This window comes from Vigna umbellata, chromosome 3 (assembly GCF_029865625.1).
Source record: "Vigna umbellata cultivar VRB3 chromosome 3, Vumbellata_1.0, whole genome shotgun sequence".
Classification (NCBI taxonomy): domain Eukaryota; kingdom Viridiplantae; phylum Streptophyta; class Magnoliopsida; order Fabales; family Fabaceae; genus Vigna; species Vigna umbellata.
The window spans coordinates 16737189-16761742 of NC_142167.1; the positions used below are offsets into that span (position 1 = coordinate 16737189).

Consider the following 24554-nt stretch of genomic DNA (forward strand, 5'->3'; position numbering starts at 1 on the left):
ATTATTGTCCACGAGAAGATCTATCACCTATATTGGTATCTCAGTAGTACAGGGAAAATATACGGTAGAGGCTGTTTTCGACAATCGAATTCTACAACCAAAGCATATTAATATGAAGTAAAAAATGGAGAGCTTTTAGCATCGATTATGAATCGAAGTAAAAATATCAACATCATGCTTTGATTAAAAAAATAAGAACTAAATCAAAAATAAAAAATAAAAAATTTAGTTATTTGGTCTTAGTTTTGCTCAAAATTTGAGGCCATATATCTTTTTTTTATCTATAATAATTATTTCATGTTAAGATTTTTTATATCAATTTTTACAAGAATCAAGACAAAATCACTTTTGTGCTTTCGTTATAGGAATAACAAAGGTCGAAAGTTGTTTATTTTTTTAAAATAAATTAAATGATATTTGGTTTCAGTTATTCCCAGAATCAAAATCAAATATTTCTTTTAGTTTTGGTTTTAGTTATGATTAAAATCTAATTTTGATGTTTTTTTAAAATATTTTTCTTGTTTATATTTCATTCTATATATATAACTTGCAAGAAAATCCAAAACACAAAGTACCCATAACAAAGTTTTTAATGTTTCTGTTGTATATTATCATTTAACCTTAGTGTTTATAAGGTTGAAAATGTATCTCAATCCCTATTTATTTTAATAATTTTTTCATTAATTATTTTATTTTATTTTATATTATTATTGTTTGTTATAAGAATTTGTTTTCCGTGGTAATTTTATTTATTTATTGTCTCTGTTTTATTACTAACAATTACAAGTTATATTGTCACTCCCATCAATCTAACGCATTACAATTATAAAACTCAATTCTCAGGTAATTATTCACTTAAAGCATTCAAGAAAAACATTTAAATTTTATATTTAAATCAATTAAATTATAATTATAAATATCAAAGCCATTCAAACAATATAAGCAAATAACAACATTGTACTTTTGTTTTAGTATTCTGCCCAGTAAAATTGGAAACGTAATCCAAACCCCAATAGCATATTATATTATTTGATACTGACGTAATCAAATTTCAATCCATTAAACAAAATTCTTAAAGATTCTGTATTACTTTCATACCATTGCTAAGTTTTTTTTAGAAAATATCAGTGTAAAAGTTACGTTTTATAGCAACTTTTTATATTGGTTATAATTCACTCGTTATAAAAATTGATAAATTACATAACTATAAATAATATAAGATTTTTTATAATAGGTAGAACTAGAATAGACATAAAAAATAATACGGGGTGAATTTTTTTTGTAATAAATAAGAATTTTTTTTATATTATTTAATAATCGATATAAAAAGTTAACGTGGTAACATTTTTCTAATAAAAAGTAAATTTTCTGTACCAATTTATAACTCGTATAAAAACTAGTAGTCGCATTTTTTTAATAATTACATTAAAATCCTTTTAGTTTCCAAGAAAGCACCAAACGGTTCTCTCAATCTAAGATCCTCAAAAATGCAAGTGGGCACCAATGCTTCAAATGTGTTCATCAGCATCCTAGAAGCATTATGAAACAGCTTCAACTATGGTTTCTTCCTTAATCTAATCAGTGAGCCATCAAAGTAATAGTAAAGAATTTCCAACACCATGTTTGTTTCGATCTAAAGCAATACAATAAGAAGAGTGAAGCTCTGTGCCATGTCAGCCACCCAGGGAACGAAGAAAGTGCAGATTACATGCGTGAAAGGGTTTCCCTTGACAATGGTGAAGACTATGAGTTTGGACATGAAATCTGTGTTGTAAAAGCTGACAATAGTAGAATAAAGATCAAGAACAATATACTTCCTGAGGCGTGTAGATCACTGTCCTTAAGGACTCATTGCGCAAACCCCCCAGGATACAATAGGAACTTCTCAGAATTTCTGAGGATCTCAGAACTAGTAAGGATCTCTTAAAAAGAGAATAAATAAACCCAGAATATTTTTAGGGAAAGAGAGAGAATGAAATTAGGAGAAAAGAGAAAAAGAGAAGAATGATTCTGATCATATTTTCTGAATGAAAGTAAAGCTCTATTTTATAGAGCCTAGGATGAACTAACCCTCCTCAGCTTGAGGAGTACTTCACGTAAAAAGTGGCACTAAATCTTAAAATTAAAGTACAAAATCGGTGGCTGTTTAGAGAGAAAAACACCGTTGTAAACAAACAAGAACGTTGCACACCAAAAGTGACGTTGGCTGCGTGCATATAGGAAAATATCTCTAAGGCAGAGACTTGCGGTCCAATCTCAACTTCCTCCGCAAGTGATGACACATATCTTTGCAATATTTTATTAATAAATAATAACAATCTGAAGTACGATATTGGAGCTCGGATAGGTAGAAATGATAATCAATGACAATTTTGTTGATAGAGAAGAAGTTGGCTACAAAACTATCGAAGGAGAGATAATAAGAAGGAACGCAAACATGACAAATTTGGACCAGCATCACTTTGTTTTTCATCCATAATAACCACCATTTTCAAGTTTTTTATTCTATTTCACATTAAATCAAATTGTAAAGAGGTTCATGAAACTCGTACCTCTACTCTTTGTTGATTTGTGAAAAATGTTGCACAATAATATTATGGATAGGTCGATTCTTGAAGTATTCTTGTTTACTATTTGAAAGATTGAGAAATAAGGATTTTATTATTTGAAATATTTTATAACAATTGTGTGTTTAATTAGTATAAAAAATAAGACTTTTACATTGTATTATATAAATAGCCTTTTTTAACTTGTATAAAAAGAATTAGGTATATTTTTAACCAATCAACTCTAGCTATGCATATCTTTTATATTTTAGAAAGTTTATTCTAACTTTTCACATTTTATCTTTTGTACTTTTATAAAAGTCTACTATTTATATTTTGTTAAATATATTAACTTTCTAAATCTACTATTTATATTATAAACTTAAAAATATTTTTTATTTTTTTTATTTTAATTATTTTTTAATAAGCATACAAACCAACATCTGATGACGAATTTAATTCTAGAACGATATAATAAAGAGATATAATAAAGTTCTAATTAACTACTTTAATTAATTAGCATGAATGGTGTAGGATATAGGCATCTACCACCTAATTTTTCACCAATTAACAGACCTTTTAAAAACTTCCGTGCACGTAGGTCTGATTTGAAAGAAAATAATTATCTATATGAATATGCATATAGGTTGATAATATGTTATTCAAATCTTTGACTTAGGTTAAAGCTATGGGCTAAAATATTCCCTTCCCACAGAAATTAAAGATCTCTCTCATATAATTAAACAGACATATATTTTATTTCAATTCATGGTGATAAAATAATTCATTAAGAGAGCCAAAACAAACAATATAGTGTTGAATGTAAATACTACTTAAAGATTATTGTAGTTTTACCTTCTCTTCTTTGAATTGCTTGATATTTTAATTTTTAATAAATATTACTTTTTTTCTTTATTTTTCAAAATAAATTATATTAATATTTGTCATATTTGTAGTGAATAAAAACAACAGATTTACTAAGAAAGGTTATATCAAATTATTTTAACAAATAACATATTTTCTCTATCTATATATGTGAAAATGTAAGATTAAAAATTAGTGTTTGAAATTATATTTTTATTGAGTTAAATATGTTTTTGTTTCTTAAATTTTATAGTTAAAATTTAGATTAATTTTTCTTTAAAATTTTGAATAATTTTGTATTATATTTTTTAAAATGTATGAATTTAGTTTTTTAAAATAATTTTAGTTAAGTTTATTATTAACATTTCAAATGAGTTTTTTAATTAATATTGAAACAAAAATATGTCTAATAGTGTAACAATATAATCATGAATATAATTATAAAATGTGTTTGAAACATCAAATAAATTTAACAAAATTTAATTAAAAAGACTAAATTCATATACTTTTTAAGTTGAAAAACTAAATTAAACCAAAATTAAAAAAAAATTTAATTTTCACTAAAAAACAAAAATATATTTAATATTTTTTTCTTACCTTGTTTTAAAATTAATTATTATTTTTTATGTAGATAAAAATGGCACACTTAGTAACATTATTTAAGTAAAGTTGTTTAAAAAATAGTATATATGTGGTTATTATGGAAACACTTAAGCTGAGATAGTACTCGCTAGAAGACATTGTTTTACTTAGAATTATTCTTAATTAAATCTTTGGATTTCTCTTGTATAAGGATAACAATGTTAATTATCCTTTATTTTTATGTTGTTCTTTTTAATTATATAAAACACCCTTATATTCCTTTTCCACGGTGATATTATTAAATTATATAAAGACGTGTTTTTCAAAAACAAATTCTGCGAAATATATTTAATTTCTCATCCTAATTATTTCTAGAAATGGAACCATGAACCACTTCATTACACATTTTAGGTTAAATTGATTAAAGGGAAATGAACTTGATTCATGAAAAATTAATAAAATAAAATAAATGGGTCAATATTTTCTCTTATATTATTGAAAACGAATAAAATGTGTCTATATCTATAACACTATAATCAACACCTATTAAAAAATATATTGAGAAAAACACTGGGACTTAACTCTCACAATTAACTGGGCCAAGATAATTTTTTTTTTACCTCAATCATAAAATAAGAATTAATATTTCATAGAAGAAAAAAAATCATTCTAAAATGTTGTAAGACTTTATATAAGCCTACACGAGAAAGATATAAATAACTGAACAATTTGGTAAGATTAAAAACAATTTCAAATTATATTTAAAATTGTATTTTGGATTACATTCAGAAAACAATTTCAAAAGCTTAGAAATTAAAGTCAACGAAGTTTCATTGTAATTTAAACAACAAAGGACAACGTAAAAAAATTAAAAGGCTTTTACTTCCTGCAATTCAACGATCTCCTCATGCACGCTCTCAAATTTTTAAAATGACCATTATGTTTCAAAGTTTTCTTAATAAGGATTTTTGAAGAAAAAAAAAGTTTGAAACCATATTTTGAAATAAAATTTTCAGAATAGAATTTTTGAAAACATATAAAATGTATTTTGGAATAAATTTTTCATAATGTATATAATATTTTTAGAAGAGTTTTCCAAAATCTTTTTAGATAAAATATGTTCATAAAAAAAAATTCAAATCACATTAAACATATTTTGAAAAAAACTTTTCAAAATCAGTTTTTTTCTCAGTATTTTCTCTCTTCTTTCTACTTTCTTCTTTTTCTGCAACAGTGTTATTTTTATTGTTGGCGGTGCAATTAGTAATTATAGAATTGCTTGAAGTAATAGACAATTTAAAATTTAAGGGGAATGCAGGCCCAGTACCCAATACCCAATCTGACCCAAAAGGCAATAATCTATCACCCACCACCTTCTTCTTTTCCCAGTCTATTTCTCTGCAATACCTGTTATCTGGCCGGAGTCATAGAACAAAATCTCCTTTCCTTTAATTCTTGCTGCCTCGCCGGAAAAGTGAAGAAAAGTTCCGAGTCGTATTGGAATCGCCGCCGCGTACACGCTCGACCACCACGATTTCGCCGCAAATCAAGGAATCGCGTCGCGGACTTTAATAAGTAAGCTCAGAAACACTCTATAAATGGAATGGTTGGCTTGAAATTGAAAATTTGTATTATATCGTAGTCTTCTATTTAAGTTTCATTCTCTTTATTGTTGTTATTTATCGAAATTATTATGATTCTACTGCTGTTTGGTCCTTAAGCATAAAAATATGACAAAATAACTGTCTTACAGCAATCGATTCAAAATAATGAACAGTCACTGTTTCAGGCTCATCCCAAAGTTTCATTTAGTTACCACAATTTAGACATGAGGTTGTTTGGCTCATTTATATTTAATTTCTAGAAAGAATTTGATTTGTATTAGCTTAACTTTCTCCATTAACAATGCATATTTGTTCAAGCTTGTTAGTATGGAAGAAGAGGTTTCTTCCGGCACCTCCACCATTTTCAGCCTACACCTTCCCATTTTCTTGTAATGACAAAACTGTCCTGGGTAAAAAAAAAAGTACCTTTAAAATATTTTTTTTTTCCTTTTTCCTCAAAACCGTAATCCCTTCTCTTTAATCTTCTTCCTTTGCGTCGCTGCACTGCACCTCGCCACCTCACTTCTCATTTTCTTCTTCTTCCCCTTCTCATCTTCTTCTTATCAACTACTACGTCCTTCTCCTTACTTCCCATCTCTTCCTCGCTGCACTCTCTTCCAGTATTTTCTTTTTTTTCGTATTCCACTCTCGCGGCCCCTCCCCCATTTTGCGTTCCCTCCCGGTGCATCGTATAGGTAGGTTAATCCTCTCTTCAAACTCATTGCATTTTGGATTTGTAGATAGATGAATTGATGAATGGTGGTTGCTGCATTTCAGGATTGATGTTCGAAAACATTAACCTTCAACAAATTTTTTTTCTCTTAATTTTTATTTAATTTAATATCTTTTTAATTAATTGTTTTTAAATTTTTTTATAGTTTTTCGATATGTTAGTAATTCATATAAATAATTTATAAAATTATAATTTTTTTAATTTATTTTATTTTATTTTTACTTAATATAATAAATTTGTATTTAATATTTTTTAAAATTAATTTTGTTGATTTTTGGATAGTTTTGTAATTTATATAATTTATTTTTTTCTAAATGAATATTTTTTTAATTTTTAGATAGGTATATAATTTATTGAATTTAACTTTTTTAAAATAATTTTGTTTGATTTTTATTAAAATTTATTTATTTTTAATTACATTTGTTTAATTAGTTTTTAATAGTTTTTTTATAGGTTTTTAAATTATATAATTTAATATTTATTTAATTAATGTTTTTTAGTTTTTGGATAGATTTATAATTTATTGAATTTAAATTATTTTTAATTACTTTTTATTTAGTTTTTGGTTAGGTTTATAATTTTATTTTTAATTAAATTTTGTTTACTTTTAGATATGTTTATAATTTATTTAACAATCCTAGGATGAACTATAAAATATTATAATATATACATATATGCCTTTCAGTCTAACATTTCTAAAAAAACTTTACAACTTCAAATATTGTTCCGTTCAACCCCTTACTTAATTTTTTTGTCACGTATAACATATAATTATCGCTGGTAGAATTCCATAACAGAGCAGAAAACACATGGGTAAACTAGTGAAAATTTCTGGTTTTACATATAAACATATGATCATATATTGCAGTCTTCAACAATCAGTTTTACAGTTATATATTTCTGGTTTAATGATGAAATCTTATGTGCTACCTACACACTCAGTCTTAACTATCTCGCAGACTAGCACTTTCTGCTCTGTTCCTAAACACATGGATACTGGTGCCATTGGAGATCTGGTTGACAAGCTCAAGGCTATGCAGAATGACAATGTAGAAGATCAAGATGAATATGATGATGTTGACGACGATGATGAAGAAGAAGAACATGAACCCATCACACTTGGCTTTGTTGACAAGCCAAAGAATAAATGGTCTCTTCAACGTCAATATTTCCCAAGCAAAGCTGGAGGAGTCCCTGTACTTTACCTTTTCATTGAATTCATTTACAATTTACATCTATCTTGCTTTATTGGGTGCACAAAGAAAGTGCCAGTTTGTGACAGGTGATGTGAATAACAGGCTTGGCTTGACCCTTTGAATATACCATCACGGGGATCATTTGTGTGTGACATTTGTGGAGACCCTTTACAATTCTTACTTCAGGTATGAAGTTAATGTCTCATGATTGTTTGACATATGTATGGTTTGTGCTATACCTGTGGATTGTGACATATTGTTAGGGAGTTGATTGTATATAGGAGGAGGGGTAAAGTCACAGAGCCTAACTGCCAAGGCAGTTAGGAATAGTTCTGTTAAGTGCTGTTAGTAAGTGATATAAAAGGGGGATTAGTGGTTGGTTGGGATTGGTTTTGAGTATTATTGTTTGGCGGGAACTCTGGTAGTTCTTTGGAGGGAGGTTAAGCTCTCGGGTTACGTTGTATCACCATTCTTGTGATTCTTTTCAATAAAAGGAGGGCTGTATAATTCAGATAAATTGTCTTTGTGTGTTCTTGAGTGTCTTTCCATAGGTTCTTGATCCCAAGAACCTATCATTTGGTCCGACCTGCCGGATCACGAAGGGGAGGAGCCAGCTATGGGGAGCGAGACGGAGGGAAGGTTAGATAACTTGGAGATCACGGTTGAGGGAATCAAAGATGAGACCGCGGCAATCAGACGCGACGTGCAGCAATTGATGAGAATGATGGGGGGAGGTTCGAACCATCAAGGGGGTGGTTCTGAAGGGAGCAGTAGCTCGGTGAACGAGAACCCAGGGAGGGGCGATACTGGGGAATCGGGGTCAATTGGCGGAAGAAGGTGGAACTGCCATCATTCGAAGGCGGAGATCCATACATTTGGATTAATCGGGCTGAAAGATTTTTTGACATTCAGAAGGTAGCAGAGGGGGATAAGGTCGAACTCGCTTACATTAGTATGGAGGGAAGCGCGAGTTATTGGTTCAAGTATTGGCGGGATAAAACCAGGAATCGGACGTGGATGGGTTTGAAGGATGGGTTGATTAATCGATTCGGTGGTGGGTTCCGGGGAACGGTTTACTAACAGATGGCCACCTTGAGGCAAGAAGGAGCATTGGAAGAGTTTGTAAAGAGTTTTGAGATGTTACTAGGTCAGACCCAGGGCCTATCGGAGGAGCTGATTTTGGGTTTCTTTCTGGCGGGGTTACGTGAAGATATTAAAGGCCAGGTGAGAATTCAGAATCCCTCTGATTTGATGGTCGCAATCAGAGTTGCGAGAGACGTGGAGGACGCCATAAACCGTGCATGCGGAGGAGGTTGGAATGGGCTCAAGATGACCCACGTGGGTAATCGAACTGCGACGGCGATAGTGAGGGCTGATGGAGATCGCAGTATCGCGACGAGGGTTGGTGGTTTAGAAGGAGCGGGTACGGCCAGGAGAGAAGGTGCGACGGTGGCTAATAGCACCAATGCGAGGGCCAATGGCTCGGCCGGAGGAGAAAATAAGAATCGAATGGTCAGAAACTTACCTTATCCAGAGTATCTGAAGAGGAGGGAAGAAGGGAGGTGCTTCCGATGCGGAGGGCCGTTCGCACCGGGTCACCGGTGTGCGGAGAAGGGCTTGAGAGTGTTGCTTCTGGCGGAGGATGAGGAGGGTGAGTTGGAGGAAAACGCTGACTTTGAGACGAAACCTATGGAGCTCTCGGCTTGTTCGGCGGAGGGTCTAACGCCTCCCAAAACCATGAAACTGACCGGTCTGATAGGAGAAAAACAAGTGGTAGTCTTGATCGATAGCGGAGCCAGCCATAATTTCATCAGCCGGAAGGTGGTGGAGGAACTGAGGCTTCCGGTAACAGAAACGGCCACATACGCGGTGAGTTTGGGTGACGGGTGTAAGAAGTGGACCAGGGGGCGATGTGAAAAGGTGGGATTGATGCTGGGAAATGTGAAGGTAGAGGAGGACATGCATGTGTTTGATCTCGGTGGAGTGGATTTAATATTGGGTATTGCATGGTTGGCAAAACTGGGTGAGGTGGTTATTAACTGGAAAGAGATGTCTATGCAGTATGTGGTGGATGGAGAGAAGAAGAAAATCTGCGGTGACCCAGCTTTGGCAAGACAGCTGGTGGAACCGGGTGCACTTACAAAAATCACAGACGCTGAGTCATGGTTCTTGGTGTGGGAATTGTGCATAGTGGAGGCCAGGGGAAACGGTGACGTGAAGGATGATTTGACGGAGCAACAGAAGACAGACCTCATAAAAGTCTTGCGGGCCCACTGCAAGGTGTTTATGGAGAGAGAAGGACTACCTCCTTCACGTGATTCACAGCACCGAATAGTGCTTAAGGAAGGTAAGGATCCTATAAATGTAAGGCCTTATAGGTATCCTTTCTTCGTGAAAGAGGAGCTCGAGAAACAGGTTGCAGATATGCTTCGAGCTGGTATTATTCGACCCAGTCAAAGCCCGTTTTCCAGCCCGGTAATTTTAGTGAAAAAGAAAGATGGGAGCTGGAGATTTTGTGTGGATTATCGGGCATTGAACAAGGCTACGGTACCGGATAAATTTCCTATTCCGGTAATTGAAGAACTATTGGATGAGCTCAAGGGTGCTAGATATTTCTCTAAGCTGGACTTGAAGGCGGGTTACCACCAGATACGAATGAGAGAGGAGTACATTCACAAGACTGCATTCAGAACCCACCAAGGCTTGTTCGAATTTATGGTGATGCCTTTTGGGTTAATGAATGCCCCGGCCACGTTTCAAAGTGCCATGAACAGATTAATGGCACCTTATTTGAGGAAATGGGTACTGGTTTTTTTTGATGACATATTGGTGTACAGCCCATCCTGGGAAGAGCATCTCCACCACTTAACAGCGGTACTGCAGCTGCTGGAAGAGAAGGAGTGGGTAGCAAATCAAAAGAAATGTGAGTTTGGGAAAAGGAGGATTCAATATTTGGGGCACCAGATTTCGGAGCAAGGAGTGGAGATGGATCGGGATAAGATAAGGGCCATGATGGAGTGGGAAGAACCCCAGAATTTGAAGGCACTGCGAGGTTTTTTGGGCTTAACGGGGTATTATAGGAGGTTTGTGCCGAAGTATGGGGAGCTAGCTAAACCTCTCACGGAGTTGTTGAAAAAGGGAAAGTTTGAGTGGTCTGAGGAAGCCCGGGCAGCTATGGGATCTCTAAAGAGGGCAATGACAACGGCACCGGTGCTAACACTGCCCGACTTTACACAGGAATTTCATGTGGAGTGTGATGCTTCTGGGAGTGGAGTGGGCGCTGTATTGATGCAACATAAGAAGCCCATTGCTTTCTTCAGCAGGGCATTGTCTGAGGGGTCTCGGTCTAAGTCAATTTATGAGAAGGAGTTAATGGCGTTGGTTATGGCCATCCAGCATTGGAGACCCTATCTATTGGGGAGGAGGTTTGTGGTTTATACGGATCAGCGCAGCCTCAAATATCTGTTGGAGCAAAGAATAACGACGCATAGCCAGCAGAATTGGATAGCCAAGTTGATGGGGTATGATTTCGAAATAGTTTATAAATTAGGAAGTTCCAACAAGGTAGCAGACGCCTTGTCTCGTAAAGAAGAAAGGGGTACAGAGGAGGGAGAACTACGGGCACTTTCTAGGCCTTATTGGCATGACTTTCAAGAGGTTTTAAAAGAAGTAGAAGAAGATGACATGCTGCGAAAGATTATGGATGATCTCAAGGAGGACCCAACGAGCCATGAAGCATACACGATGGAGAATGATCGCCTTCACTATAAAGGACGATTGGTTTTATCAGCTAAATCGAGTTGGATTCCCAAGCTTCTTGCGGAGTTTCATGTGACGAGTACAGGAGGCCATTCGGGTGTGTTTCGTACTTACCGGAAAATTGCCCAATCACTATATTGGCCAGGAATGAAGAGAACGGTGACAGATTTTGTCGCGGGGTGCGTAATTTGTCAACAGCACAAGTACCTGGCTGCCTCTCCTCAGGGTCTTTTGCAGCCATTACCGATCCCACAAGCTATTTGGGAAGAAATAAGCCTTGATTTCATTGTTAAGCTACCCAAGTCACACGGGTTTGACGCAATACTGGTGGTAGTTGACAGGCTGAGTAAGTATAGCCACTTTATTGCTTTGAAACATCCTTATTCGGCTCGCACGGTTGCAGAGAAGTTCGTTCAAGAAATAGTAAGGTTACATGGGATCCCTATGTCAGTAGTCAGTGATAGAGACCCCCTGTTTTTAAGTGTATTTTGGAAAGAGCTCTTCAGGATGCAGGGTACTCAGCTCAGTATGAGCACCGCATACCATCCTGAGTCGGATGGCCAGACTGAAGTGGTGAACAGAATTTTGGAGGGATATTTGAGGTGTTTTTGCTCAGAGCAGCCGAGGAGTTGGAAGTTGATGCTTCCTTGGGCTGAGTACTGGTATAATACCAGTTATCAAAGTGCAGCCAGGTGTTCCCCTTTTGAAATAGTTTATGGAAGAGCACCTCCAGCTTTGAGTCGGTTTATTCCTGGGGAGACAGCGGTGGAGTCGGTTGTTCAAGATTTGATGACAAGGGATGAAGCTTTGAAACAGCTTAAAATGCATTTAAGGCAAGCACAAGAGGCGATGAGTAATCAGGCAAATAAAAAAAAGGAAAGAATCAGACATTAAGATAGGCGATTGGGTCTATTTAAAGATTAGACCCCATAGACAATCATCCATGCCAACTCGCTTACATCCGAAGCTATCGGCAAGGTATTATGGACCCTTTGAGGTATTACAGCAGATAGGGAAAGTTGCGTTTAGGTTGCAATTACCAGAGGCAGCCAGAATCCATCCCATATTCCACGTTTCCCAACTGAAGAAAGCTGTGGGGGAGAAGAAAGTGGAAAAAGAGCTTCCAGCTGAGTTACAAGCAGATGGACCAATGTTTAGACCAGCCAAGGTGCTGGACAGGAGAACTCGACAACTGGGAGCAGAGGAAATACCACAAGTTTTGATAGAATGGCAAGAAGGGGGACAAGAGAGTGCTACATGGGAAGATGAGGTGACTATACAAGAGCAATACCCGGAGTTCAACCTTGGGGACAAGGTTGTTGGAGGAGAGGGGAGTAATGTTAGGGAGTTGATTGTATATAGGAGGAGGGGTAAAGTCACAGAGCCTAACTGCCAAGGCAGTTAGGAATAGTTCTGTTAAGTGCTGTTAGTAAGTGATATAAAAGGGGGATTAGTGGTTGGTTGGGATTGGTTTTGAGTATTATTGTTTGGCGGGAACTCTGGTAGTTCTTTGGAGGGAGGTTAAGCTCTCAGGTTACGTTGTATCACCATTCTTGTGATTCTTTTCAATAAAAGGAGGGCTGTATAATTCAGATAAATTGTCTTTGTGTGTTCTTGAGTGTCTTTCCATAGGTTCTTGATCCCAAGAACCTATCACATATTGTATTAAACCCTTGAATTTTTAGGTTTATGCACCAACGGAGCAGGAAACAGCATTTCACCGAATGTTGTATGTTTTTATGTGTCCCTCTATGAAATGCCTCCTCAGGGATCAACATGAGCAATGGAAGCACCATCCAGAGAAGCCATCTAGAAGGTCAGGAGTCATCTTCTCTTACACAACCCTTTCCATTGTTTTAGTTCCTTTCATTGTTTATATCTGATTATGTTATGTTTTAATTAAAGTGTGAAGGTCTTCCGTTGTCAATTACAACGTGTTAATCCATTTTATTCTCAAGAATGCCCTCAGTATAATGAGAGTCACAAACCTGCTGGCTGTGGAGGTTGGTAGTCACCTTTATAATAGTTTTACTTTATTTGTTGATAATAATCCCATTCATGTTTGTAGTTGTTTAGAGATCCTCTGCTTTGGTACAGTGAAGAGAGATTGTTGTTTCTGTTGTTTAGATGCGTATTTACCTTCTGGCTTGTGTTTGTGTATGCTAGTTTTGAATAGTTATACTCATGATTGTCTCATTTTGAGTACTGAGTATTCAGTACTGGTGTTGAGGAGTCCTGCATGAAGTGAAAAGGAGTTCATGACTACGATCTGTTACTGCACACAGTGGGACCACACTTTTATCAGGAAAGAAAAAATTATCTGATGCCATTCTAACATAATTTTTCAACCCGAACAGGTCGCTTGCATAGTTGCATTGTAATATATAAGTCATGTATGTCGTGCTTTCCCATTAAAGTGGGTTAACACTTTTGATGACTTAGGTGTTGGACTACATGTAGGTGTATTCTATGAAACAAATTGTCCTGAATCTAGCTCGATTTTGATAGAATGTGTGCTTATTTTTCAGCTGTTCTTTGTGATTGGTGTGGCACTTGGAAGGGAGACAAGCTCTGTAGTAGCTGCAGACAGACACGGTATTGCTCTGAGAAGCACCAGGTAATGGAATTAATTCAATGTATCTGTTTGTTTTCTTCCACAAATTTGATTCCCATGATATATTTTTTTGTCATCCAATCACAGGCTATGAGTTGGCGCGCAGGACATAAAATTGCTTGCTCTCAGATACAAATTTCTTCGCCTGTTTCTGGATCCAACAAAAGTGGAGCAACCTTGCTCGAGTCACATAAAGGTCAAGTGGTTTAAAGTTGTGTACTTTTGTTCAATATTAATTTGCTTTGATAGCGAAATTATTAGTCACTTTTAGATGAAATGTAAAACCACTTTGACAAGATATTTAAATTTGCATCTCTTATGAAACCTAAAACCACCATTTCGAAATAAAACATGTACATCACTGTATAATTTTTTGACATCTACTATTTAGGTTCTTGTTAGTTTACACCTGAGGTCATTCTTCACTATCATTCAGGTGGAAGCAAGAATCTGTGGCCTGAATTTGAGATCACCATTGAAGATGAAAGTGAATATAATAGAGACATGTCTGAGGAAAATAAGCTGTCTAATTCCTTGATCTCAAGGAACAGGACGGATGACACAATGAATTCGATTTTTGATAGCTTTCAGGTATATTTTTATCATTTTAATAAGATTGTTTCTAGTTTATGTATATTATTCGCTAATTGTATTGTTTATGAACAGGGTGACGCTGACAAAAAGAGTTGGGCCTCCTTCCAGGAATGCATCGACAAGGCCCCTGAACAAGTGCTAAGGTGATAAAGATTCGCCAAATTAGAATGCTTAACTATGGTGAATTTCCTTGTGTGCCCTTGGAGGCAGATTAGTTACTAAACTGGATGGGTGAAAATGTTTGACAAATATAATATCTTGCCTTTTAAGATAAAAACTAAAATAAGCAGGAAAATAGTAGAAATATTTTCATTGCTACTTGTCTCTGATTAGCCTAACATTTTTTATGATCCAGTCATTTGGAACAAAAGTATCTGAAGTGTTAACTATTAGCTTAACACCGTTAAGTTATTCATTGAATTATAAGTATGGAGACAATTTAGAATTTTTAAATTATAAATCCAAATTTCTCTCATCCCTTATAAAAGTGAATTTCCTTATAATAATATTGTGTACTGTGTGTTCAAATAGATTAATTTGCATAATAACCAGATTGATGGGATTGGATTTATCAATATATTGGGTCTAATTACAGTTTTGGAAAATCAGGTATTATAGGAATACTAATGCGAAGCCAATGTGGCCTCTTTCAAGTGGTCGGCCATCAAATGCTGATATCCCTGGATGTAGTTACTGCAACGGACCTATGTGTTGTGAATTTCAGGTACTTATTTTAGATATCAGTGGTTGAAGCTGAATGTTGTTCTACATGTAAAGCTTTTGTTTTTTTGCTTGCTCAACCAAATGTTTGTATATTTTCTTTGGATACTGAGTTGTTAATGTGGGTGGTGCCAGATTTTGCCACAGCTGCTTTATTACTTCGGTGTTGACAATGAAGTGGACTCTCTGGATTGGGCTTCAATTGTGGTGTATGCATGTGAAGCCTCTTGCAATGCAAGTTTGCCTTACAAACATGAATTTGCCTGGGTTCAAATTCATTCACCTTCCACAGCCTTGTAGGGAAATAACAGGGAAGTGTCTTTTTTTAATTATTTTTTAAAATTTTGGGCCCAGAAGTTTGAAGTAATACTTCAACCATCGATTTTGAGGATTGAGTGTTGATTTTGTAATTTACTTACATAGGTTTTTTTGTGTCCTTGCTACAATCAATTTTGATACGATATGTAGACTGTTAATTCATTCAGTTAAACTTTAGGTATAACACTAAAGTAATTGTATAGAAAGTTATTTGTTTTCAATTTGATAATTCATGATTTGAATTGTGATTTTCCAATCCCATTTATACAGCACTTCCATTATATTTACACCAATTTCTATTTTTAAATTAAAATTACCAGAAAGTCAAGATTTTTATAATGCTTTTTTTTATCCAAAGATTCCCACAAAATGTTCCTACAGGAAAAATGAGTATATTTTCAGAGAATGACTTTACACAATTTTTTAGAAGTGAGAATCTATCTTTGCCCAGTTAAATTAAAAAAAAGTACTATCATATTACTTTTATTAAATTATTTAATATGACGATGAACTAAAAATTAATAAAAATAATGCATTAGTTTTCAATCTCAAGAAAATGTGTATAAATATTTCTAATAATGTATTTTTACCAACAAAATAGAATTTAATTATCATTAGAAATCATAATTTCTAATATGTTAATGATCTTGATTTTCGGATATAGAAAACTTTATCTGCTACCATATATTCTATTAATGCTATCAAATTTTAAAATTGTATCACTATCAAATTTTAAAATTGTATCACTATCAAATTTTAAAATTACATCACTATTTATCACTATCAAAAGAAAGACAAGTTAGGAAAGAGACAGACGAACAGCATAACACTTACGTTGTTTATTTGCTGACAATGTTACTAATTTAACTTTCACAATGAAATAAAATTTTGGAAACCTTTTGTGATTTTTGTTTTCTTTCAAAGATATTTGTCGGTGCTTCACACTTTAAAAGTTCAATATGATAATATATTGAGAGACATTAATTAAATATATATAAATATTAATAAAATTTTGAGGGGGGACATACACTTCATACTATCGAATCTCTCTTCAATGACTGAAGATAGTTTCTGTAGAATGAATTCTCAAGTAAGTGACCTAACAATACCTTCTTCGGACGGTTACACTTACACTCACTCTGGAAATAAAAATCTAATGAAGATAATTTGTATGGAAATCTAGTTAATTAACCAAACAAAATCAGTCTAAGATATGTTTAAACTAGATTTTATGTAAGCACTTAAAAAAATGGAAATCAGTTTTTCCCTAAGCCAAATTGTAAAAAAAATTATAAGTTTTTTTTTAACTCTTTTTTAACTTACACTTAATTTTAGTTTATAGAAAAAAAAAGGAATTATTCTCTTTAATGATTATGAACGGTTTATCCAATAATTAACGGAAGAGTTTATAAAAAAAAAAATTACCTTTACAGCCAGGTGGTCCATCCAATGATATAAACGTGACAATCCATAAGATAGGCATCAGTCCCTTACTTCAAGGGTCAATATCAAGTATTAGAAATAGACGTCTTAAGAAGAACCTGGAAACTGATGATTTACATTGTTCAAATATAGACAGACTTAAACCTTTTATATATATACAGACAAAGGCAATACTTGCTGCTAATTTATCTAACATAACTACTTTGGTACATTCAATTGCGTAACCACATTGATGCATTCCTGTTGTTGCAATTATTATGTTGAGCCTTTTCTAACAACCTTTCCAAAGCAACGTATAAATCCTTATTATGAGCTTAATAACATCGAATATAGTATTTGCAATTGTATCAGTCTCCTATTCTCATTAAAAAGTATTCTATAATAAATGTGGAGCTAGTAAAGCAATAATTAACAGAATTTTTCTACGCAATCAAGCTACAGTGATAACAGAAATGGCTAAAATCGCAACCGTTATTTTTTTTCTTTTTGGAAATTTAAGCAAAAAAGTGTAACAATGGAATGAATTAAAAAAATAATAAACGAATGAAGAGATTGATTTTCACGGAAAGGCGAAATGCGACTTCCTTCAACAGCAAGAAGAAGATCCAATCATTTCACAGCTAGGAGAAACAGGAAGCCTAATCAAGCCCTAGGAAGATTTACAAAATTAAAAAAGTAGCGCGTAAATTAAAAAGCGAAGGTTTCGGATACCGAGACGAGAACCGGATTTCGTGATCCAGATCAGGAACCGGTCACCGTCAGATCCATGACCTGGAAGTGGAATCATACGGCGGCGCCGGATCGATAACGGTAGAGCTTGCCGAACACATGCAGCGCGGTGACGAAGCCGATGAAGCAGACGCTCATCACGAGCACCACCGTTGGCGAGATCTTGAGGCCGGGAGCGTCGTCGGTGTAGAACCGCAGCATGTTGCTTCCTCCTGTGCCGGAACCGCTTCCGACGGAAGCGGAACTGTTACCGGCTCCGAGGCGGCGACGGCGCATCCCGGCGGTGGCGGCAGCGGAGCCGCGGGGAGCCATCACGCCCGGTCGCGTGGTGGCAGCGGACGTTGATGATTGAGATTGCGATACGCCTCTCGCCATGTCGAAGAGATGCGAAGATCACGAGGGAAGAGTGGTGTCGGAGAAAGAACAGAGTTGAGAACGGAAATTTGCGAGAGGATCGTTAGAAGCGTAAAATTATTTATCTTGATAAAAAAATAAAAAGTTATTAGTATTATTTAAATATCACTGGCTTCACTTATCCACTTGTTAATTGAGGTATTAATAGTAAAATATGAGATTTATTTAAGGATCTGAAACTATATAAGTTTACAATGAATCTTAATCTTGCACATTCAAGTTATAAATAGGTGTGGAAGATATTTCAACTGATGTTAATTAAAACTATGGTTATTTCTTAAATAGGTATATCATCGTTATATTATTTAATATTAGTAATTGTTTTGAAAAATGAAGACTTCAATTTCAATGCTAATCTTTTATTATAGAAATCATAAAAGCCAACTACAATATGATGTAGCGGGATCAACTCACATACCAACCATATATAATGCCGTTGAGAATGGAATCACCGTGGCTATGTTTAACTAATTAATGATACTTCTTAATTACATCATAGTGATAATGAATTCGTTACAGAAGACGATTACAACGTGTCATGCACGCATCTTTTTATGTACGATGATGCCAAAGGAATGGCATAGATAGAGTTACATAATGTTTCAATTTACACAGACGCAACACCTTGAATGAATGAATACGGTGGTGGGTGACTACGTGGCAGTGGTTGGTCTATTATCAAAGGAAAATTCCTTGGTGTGTGCAACGGTAACAATTTCATGTTGGCTTGTGTTAGTATTGGGATCATTGGTGGGACCCATTTCCACTTCGTGCTGCGAGTACGAAGGAGAAGGGGAATCGATTTCCCAGGGCTGAGTGTGGTCGCCGTCGAAGTTCGAACGCCGTGGAGAGGCGGGGAAGCTGTCTATTTCAGAACGGTAGTAGCGCAAGAGGTGCATTGGAGACATGTGGTGGCTCGGGGTCGTGGGTCTGCTCGACATGGGTGTCCCCGACAACGACAAGGGTCCCACACGGTTCTGTCTTATTTGCTTCTTCGCTGTCTGGTGCCACTTCCGCAGTGCCTCCGCAACTCTCTCGTTGAATATCGTTGGCTTCATCGTCGAACCCATCTGTTATACATACATTAAATGTAATTAATCTTTCATTAATGATCATTACTGAAGGAAAGCATACGGAGGAACAGGGTTTTATTGCTACCTGTGTCACCAGAGCATATAGAGGAAGAGTGACGTAGCTGCACAGGATTTGAATAAGGACCCTGACAAATCCGATTAACTTATAATCAATAATCAACATTTTAATTATAATTAATACAGATGTAGCTAGTTTGAGTAATGATGAAAGGTGATGATACCAACCCCATTGAGATTCTGATCACTACATCCTCAGTATGTGCGTGGAAACAAGACTTAATCCCAAATTGAAGCTGTGATTTAAACATTGGTGATTATTTAGTTTTTATCGATCGATGGAGTAAGTTTTTGTTTTTTGTTTTAATAATGATTAAACTCTACGATGACTTACCGCAGACCATGAGAAGAAAGCCAGCTGAAAAGCATTCTGTTTGGGTGTGGGGACGAAAATAAGAAAGAGTGAAGTCATAATATATAAATTAATTAGTATATAATGAAAAGAAGTATATGATTAAGCAACATAAGTAGTACCTGAAAGAGCACAAAGTTAATAAGGTAAAGAATAAGAGCAGGTCGGTTAAACCAGAACAAATAATCCCCTGGCTGTACCAATGGCACTCCCTTTAGAATCTCTCCTCTTTGTTGAATTCTCAGACCCATCTCAGTTATGATCACTTGCAACTTGGTTCCAACTAACAGAATGATCTACATTTTTATGCCAATTACAAGGTTATAATTATGGATATATATCACCATCCATCGTTTGGACCAAAAATGAAAGTATAGGAGTTGAATGTGCTCACAATCAAAGGAATAAATGGCAGCCACAGATAAGAGTACGAGCCTGTCCATGCAGATACACATCACAGTAAATAATAATAATAATTATAATAAGTCAAATGCGTGGGTAGCCCGTAGTTGCTCAATTACCATGAGTGTTCAAGAGAAGAAACAGCACCGCGAAGAACCAGAATGGAGGACTGAAATATTTAAAAACATCAGTTAAATCATAATATGTGTAAAGTTTCTTAATTTCTTCGACTATCAAATGACAGTGCACGAAACCTGATTCCGACAACGACTTTGAAATCCTCGTCCAGAGATCGTTTTATGTATTTCCGAAAATCAAATTTGGAGTGACTTTGAGGAGCCAAATGTGCCTGAAATCAAAGTAAAATTCAAAGTCATTAGAATGGTTTGAAATGATAATTTCAAATACCTTTTTTTCTAGGAAAGCTCAGAGAAGGAAAAACCAAAACATTAACGTGTAATTGATGGTGTTTTGATTAAAGAAAATGGCAAATGAAGCTACCAAGAAGGAGACTTATTTGATTACCATGATAAATCCATGTCTTAAGGTCAAGTAATCCACTTTAGGTACTGATCTCACAAATTGCCTAAAGAAACAAACCTGAAATCATCCAATCTCGGCCAAATTAATGAATAATCACACACAAATTAAACACCAAGCAAAGTGGTCCTAATGCAAGAATACTCAGATTTCAGATAAAGAAAAAGGTCCTATTCAGAAAGTCATGAACAAAAGGACCACTACAAACTCTAAATCCGCGTTCAGATTATCTTATATGGAACTTTATTTCTGAACCGTATCATATTTATTTGAATACATTCAGTGTAGAACAGTCTTCTCCAAGTTTTCTCTGTATGCATATGAAAATGCAGTGATCTTTCACATTAGTTTCTGAGATTCTAAGACTGTCACTCCTTTTAGTATCTGGCTCTTACATCTTCATTATATTTATAAAGTCATTTACTTTAATTAAAAAAACTGAAATAAATTGCTCGTACAAAGTCAGAGAGTTACAATTAAATTATATTAAACGAGTGAGGCTAAAATTCAGCTTATATTAAGTAATAAAAATAAATATAATAGATTTGGCTTACAATCCACATAAGGACAGGGTTTTTGGTCCAGAAACTCAAATGCCTTCTTCCAAACGATGTTTCTCTAGCAAATCTAAATCGTTCAGGATCTGAAATATCACACAATGAGATAGATAATTCGATATGTTAATACATTGATAATGTGAGTAAATTATTACAAATTCTTATCTGTGTTAATTTGTGAATACAAAAAATACATATGCAGAAAAGAATTGACCATGTGAAAATTGGTACTCTGGTGTCTTGGTTTCCTCTTCCCATCTTTTCCACCTCTTCATCTATATTGAGATACAATTCAAACAAGTAAAGGGTAATTATATTTTGGCAAAAGAAAATTAAAATTATTAAAAAAAATTGTCTTTGATTATTACCTTTGCTCTTCCTAGAGCCATGGTGGTAATGCAGTAAAGGACATGAAAAACAGTTAGCACAAAGATAAATATATGGAGTTGATGGATGCCGTCGGATGACACAAACGGGACTTTACCCTGAAACATTTTGCATTATCAAAGAATAACATCATTACATAAAATAAATATATTAGTATATCAGCAGAAAAAATGTAGTTATGTTAATCAAACATATTCAGTTTTTATGATCCAGAAAAAAAAGGGAAATTTGAATGAAAAAAAAATCGTCAGAATAAATTAAGACGGCAATTTTATTCTTAAAAAAATGAAAGATTCAGATTTGCATGACATGTGCTGTACCATTTTTCTAGTTCTTCATTATATACACTAATGTAATTCAAAGGCAAAATTTTCTTGGTTATTTGGATAATATATGTGGTGGAGCTAAGCCTGATTTTGTTTTCACAATTTGATTATATCAGATATTACATGAAGACTTTTAACATATTGGCCCCTCAAGACATTATATTATCTCTGACTTGAGTGACACAACTATAGAAGAAATACACAACCATAATACGTATCACTGTCGTATATTTTAATGTAGAAAACGACTTCTTCAAAAACAATTAAGAAACCTTGACATTATTGAATTGACATAACTGTCTTTAATTGTTTTTCTGTCCCATATTGCAAGTCTTTTTTTAAATATTTTTAAAAAAAGTATATTAAATATTCTTATTGTTACTTTTTTAAGCATATCCACTCATATATAACATGTGTTATCGATCATTCTATACCATTGGCATAGTGAAACGTTTCTATCAGTATAGATTTAATGTCTACACTAATAATTTTTTTTGTTAAGAAAAAGTCTTATTTTCTTTCACTGATTTGGAAAAACAGAAAAATAAGAATGCTCATGAAAAATATTCTTTTAACAATTTTATTTTACAACTTATTTATAAAATTTTATGTAATAGTTTGTGATTGATCTGTTTCAAATATATATACTATTTAAACAGTGACACTTAATTATTGTTAAAAAGTTGTTAAAATATTATATGCTACTTGATCATAGGACTCAGCAACTGGTATCACTCTGTATTAAACTGTCTGTATTAAACTGTCTGTTAAAAGAGAACAATCTTCTTAACATATTTATTAAATATCATGAGCAGTAACTTAAAAAAGAGTGTATGACAGAAATGTGTAACAAAATTCCTAAAAGTAAACTTTATTCTTAATCTCTACTTTACAAAAAAAAGACTAAAATCATCAACATATATATATTCGGAATGTGTGAGTAAACATTGATGAACACTGCTAAAACTTGTAAAACCAAACGGAAACTGATGTTGTGCACAGGTATAAAATTAGACCAGAGAAAATTTTTGAAGCAAAATATGGTAGAAATTACAGAGTTTGAAAATGAAAAGAATAACAAAATCCTACCAACCTCGCCACACTTATCGCTTCCTCCTCCAGCCAAAACACGGCGTGGAGTTACCTCGTTTGAACCATGGAACGCCGCCAACAACCTGCGGCTGTTGGTTCCCTGTTCAGACTCTTCAGTGTCTGTGTTTTCGTGGCTACAAGGGTGCCATGTTGATGCAACTTTCTCTGATATACATATTCTTGATATCAGACCTTGTCCCACTGTTAAAAGCAACGATAGGAACCCCAGTAACATAAGCTCTGCAACAACCCAACAACTAGTTATTTAATTAATTAATTAATCATAAAGTTTTCATTTATCAACTGATCATTAAGATTTTCTCATTGTCAACAGTTTAAAAACCTGATTTGATCTTTTCCAGTGACTCGTACAGCGCTCTTTTGTGCTTCTTCTTCAACCACTGCTTGCATGTACGTATTGTGTTAATCATCAATATATGTTACCTCACACATATTAACATATAAAAATGTAGTATGCAAACAAAAAAACTGTTGAAAAAGCTATTTTGGACAACATTGGAGCACATAAAATGAAAAGTTTATACCTTTCCGATGAGGTGGATGATGTGTTCGATGATTATAGATATTAAGATCAAAACAAAACAGACGGTGGAGACGGCCCATGTGGGTGTTTCCTCCAAGTTTCTTCCTCCACCTCCACCTGCCATGGATTAGTTCTTTTTTTGAATGTTTTTTCTTTTTTTTTTTTGGTTTCAATGGTTGGTGATAAATAGAAGAAGATGAAAAGTTATGCAGAAAAAGGTTGCAGAGAAGAGTTTTAAAGAGAAAGAAGATGGGAGTTATGAAAAGGGTGCTTTGTGTTTAACTTCTATCAATGATTGAAGTATTGTTTGGGACAAGCAAGGTTGGTTATGGCATGTTTGTTATATATGCTTTGTAAAAGAGAAAGAAGAGAATTTATTCATAAGAGCTTACTTCTCTTTTCTTAAGCAAACACCAATAACTTTAAGGGTCTTGCTCTTGACTTTGACGTATAAATTCTTGTTAAGATTTAAATATATGAGAAAAGACCAACCCCTTCAAAAGAAACTACTTAGTCACAACAACATGTTTCTAATTTTATATTAATTTATCTTTCCATTTTTTAGTAAAATTTTGTATTCTTTAATTTGTCCCCGAACCGATCAAATTAAATTGTGATGGAAAATATTATTACCTAAATTTTTTACATTCTTACTTATCTTTTATTCTTTTTTTTTTAAATATTACTTTTGTATTTTGTGTCAAATGAATGTAAAAGTATGTCATAGTATCATTTCTCAATTTTATATAGATTACTTATAATTGTATAGTAAAATGTTTAAAATCAAATAATAATAATATACAATAGACTTAATTACTTTATATTAAATGTGGATGACTTTTATGTTTAATAAATAGTAACATATTTTATGAGAAATTACTCTTTCTATAAAGATTTAGGTGGTATTTGACTAACATTTTCGTTTTAATTCAATTAATGGAGAAGTGGGGACATATATATATATATATATATATATATATATATATATATCACTACTATTCTTTATTTACTTAAACCTAACTATATTTTCTTCTTTTTTTTGTGATAACTATTATACAAAAAGCTTGAAGTGATTTAAAAAATATAT

The 24554-nt window shown here is 34.0% G+C and overlaps 3 protein-coding genes across 5 annotated transcripts; 1 reads left to right on the forward strand and 2 right to left on the reverse strand.

The window, feature by feature from the left end:
* The first annotated feature begins 5385 nt into the window (after positions 1-5385).
* On the forward strand, positions 5386-15778 carry LOC148201736 (uncharacterized). 3 transcript variants are annotated; one of them, XM_088109243.1, is made up of 11 exons: positions 5386-5567; positions 7272-7525; positions 7628-7711; positions 12970-13100; positions 13190-13287; positions 13813-13901; positions 13986-14094; positions 14335-14489; positions 14565-14635; positions 15102-15216; positions 15348-15778. In XM_088109243.1, the coding sequence occupies exons 2-11, from the start codon at positions 7319-7321 to the stop codon at positions 15510-15512; spliced, it is 1224 nt and encodes a 407-aa protein (XP_087965369.1). In that variant the 5' UTR covers positions 5386-5567; positions 7272-7318; the 3' UTR covers positions 15513-15778. The 3 variants fall into 3 exon arrangements, with proteins under 3 accessions (XP_087965369.1, XP_087965368.1, XP_087965371.1); XM_088109242.1 differs by having other exon boundaries at positions 7289-7525; XM_088109245.1 differs by lacking the exon at positions 5386-5567 and adding an exon at positions 6061-6291 and having other exon boundaries at positions 7289-7525.
* A 1648-nt stretch (positions 15779-17426) lies between these two features.
* Positions 17427-18273, reverse strand: LOC124839696 (Preprotein translocase Sec, Sec61-beta subunit protein). The gene has a single exon (XM_047315598.2). The coding sequence runs from the start codon at positions 18075-18077 to the stop codon at positions 17757-17759; it is 321 nt and encodes a 106-aa protein (XP_047171554.1). The 5' UTR covers positions 18078-18273; the 3' UTR covers positions 17427-17756.
* A 279-nt stretch (positions 18274-18552) lies between these two features.
* Positions 18553-23894, reverse strand: LOC124839698 (MLO-like protein 6). The gene is made up of 15 exons (XM_047315600.2): positions 23469-23894; positions 23267-23324; positions 22925-23163; positions 21487-21603; positions 21333-21393; positions 21116-21204; positions 20547-20621; positions 20276-20370; positions 20141-20190; positions 20014-20054; positions 19742-19915; positions 19602-19637; positions 19436-19503; positions 19275-19335; positions 18553-19186 (listed from the first exon to the last, which is right to left on the reverse strand). Exons 1-15 carry the CDS (start codon positions 23589-23591, stop codon positions 18770-18772), a joined length of 1704 nt encoding a protein of 567 aa, XP_047171556.1. The 5' UTR covers positions 23592-23894; the 3' UTR covers positions 18553-18769.
* Positions 23895-24554: the final 660 nt, after the last annotated feature.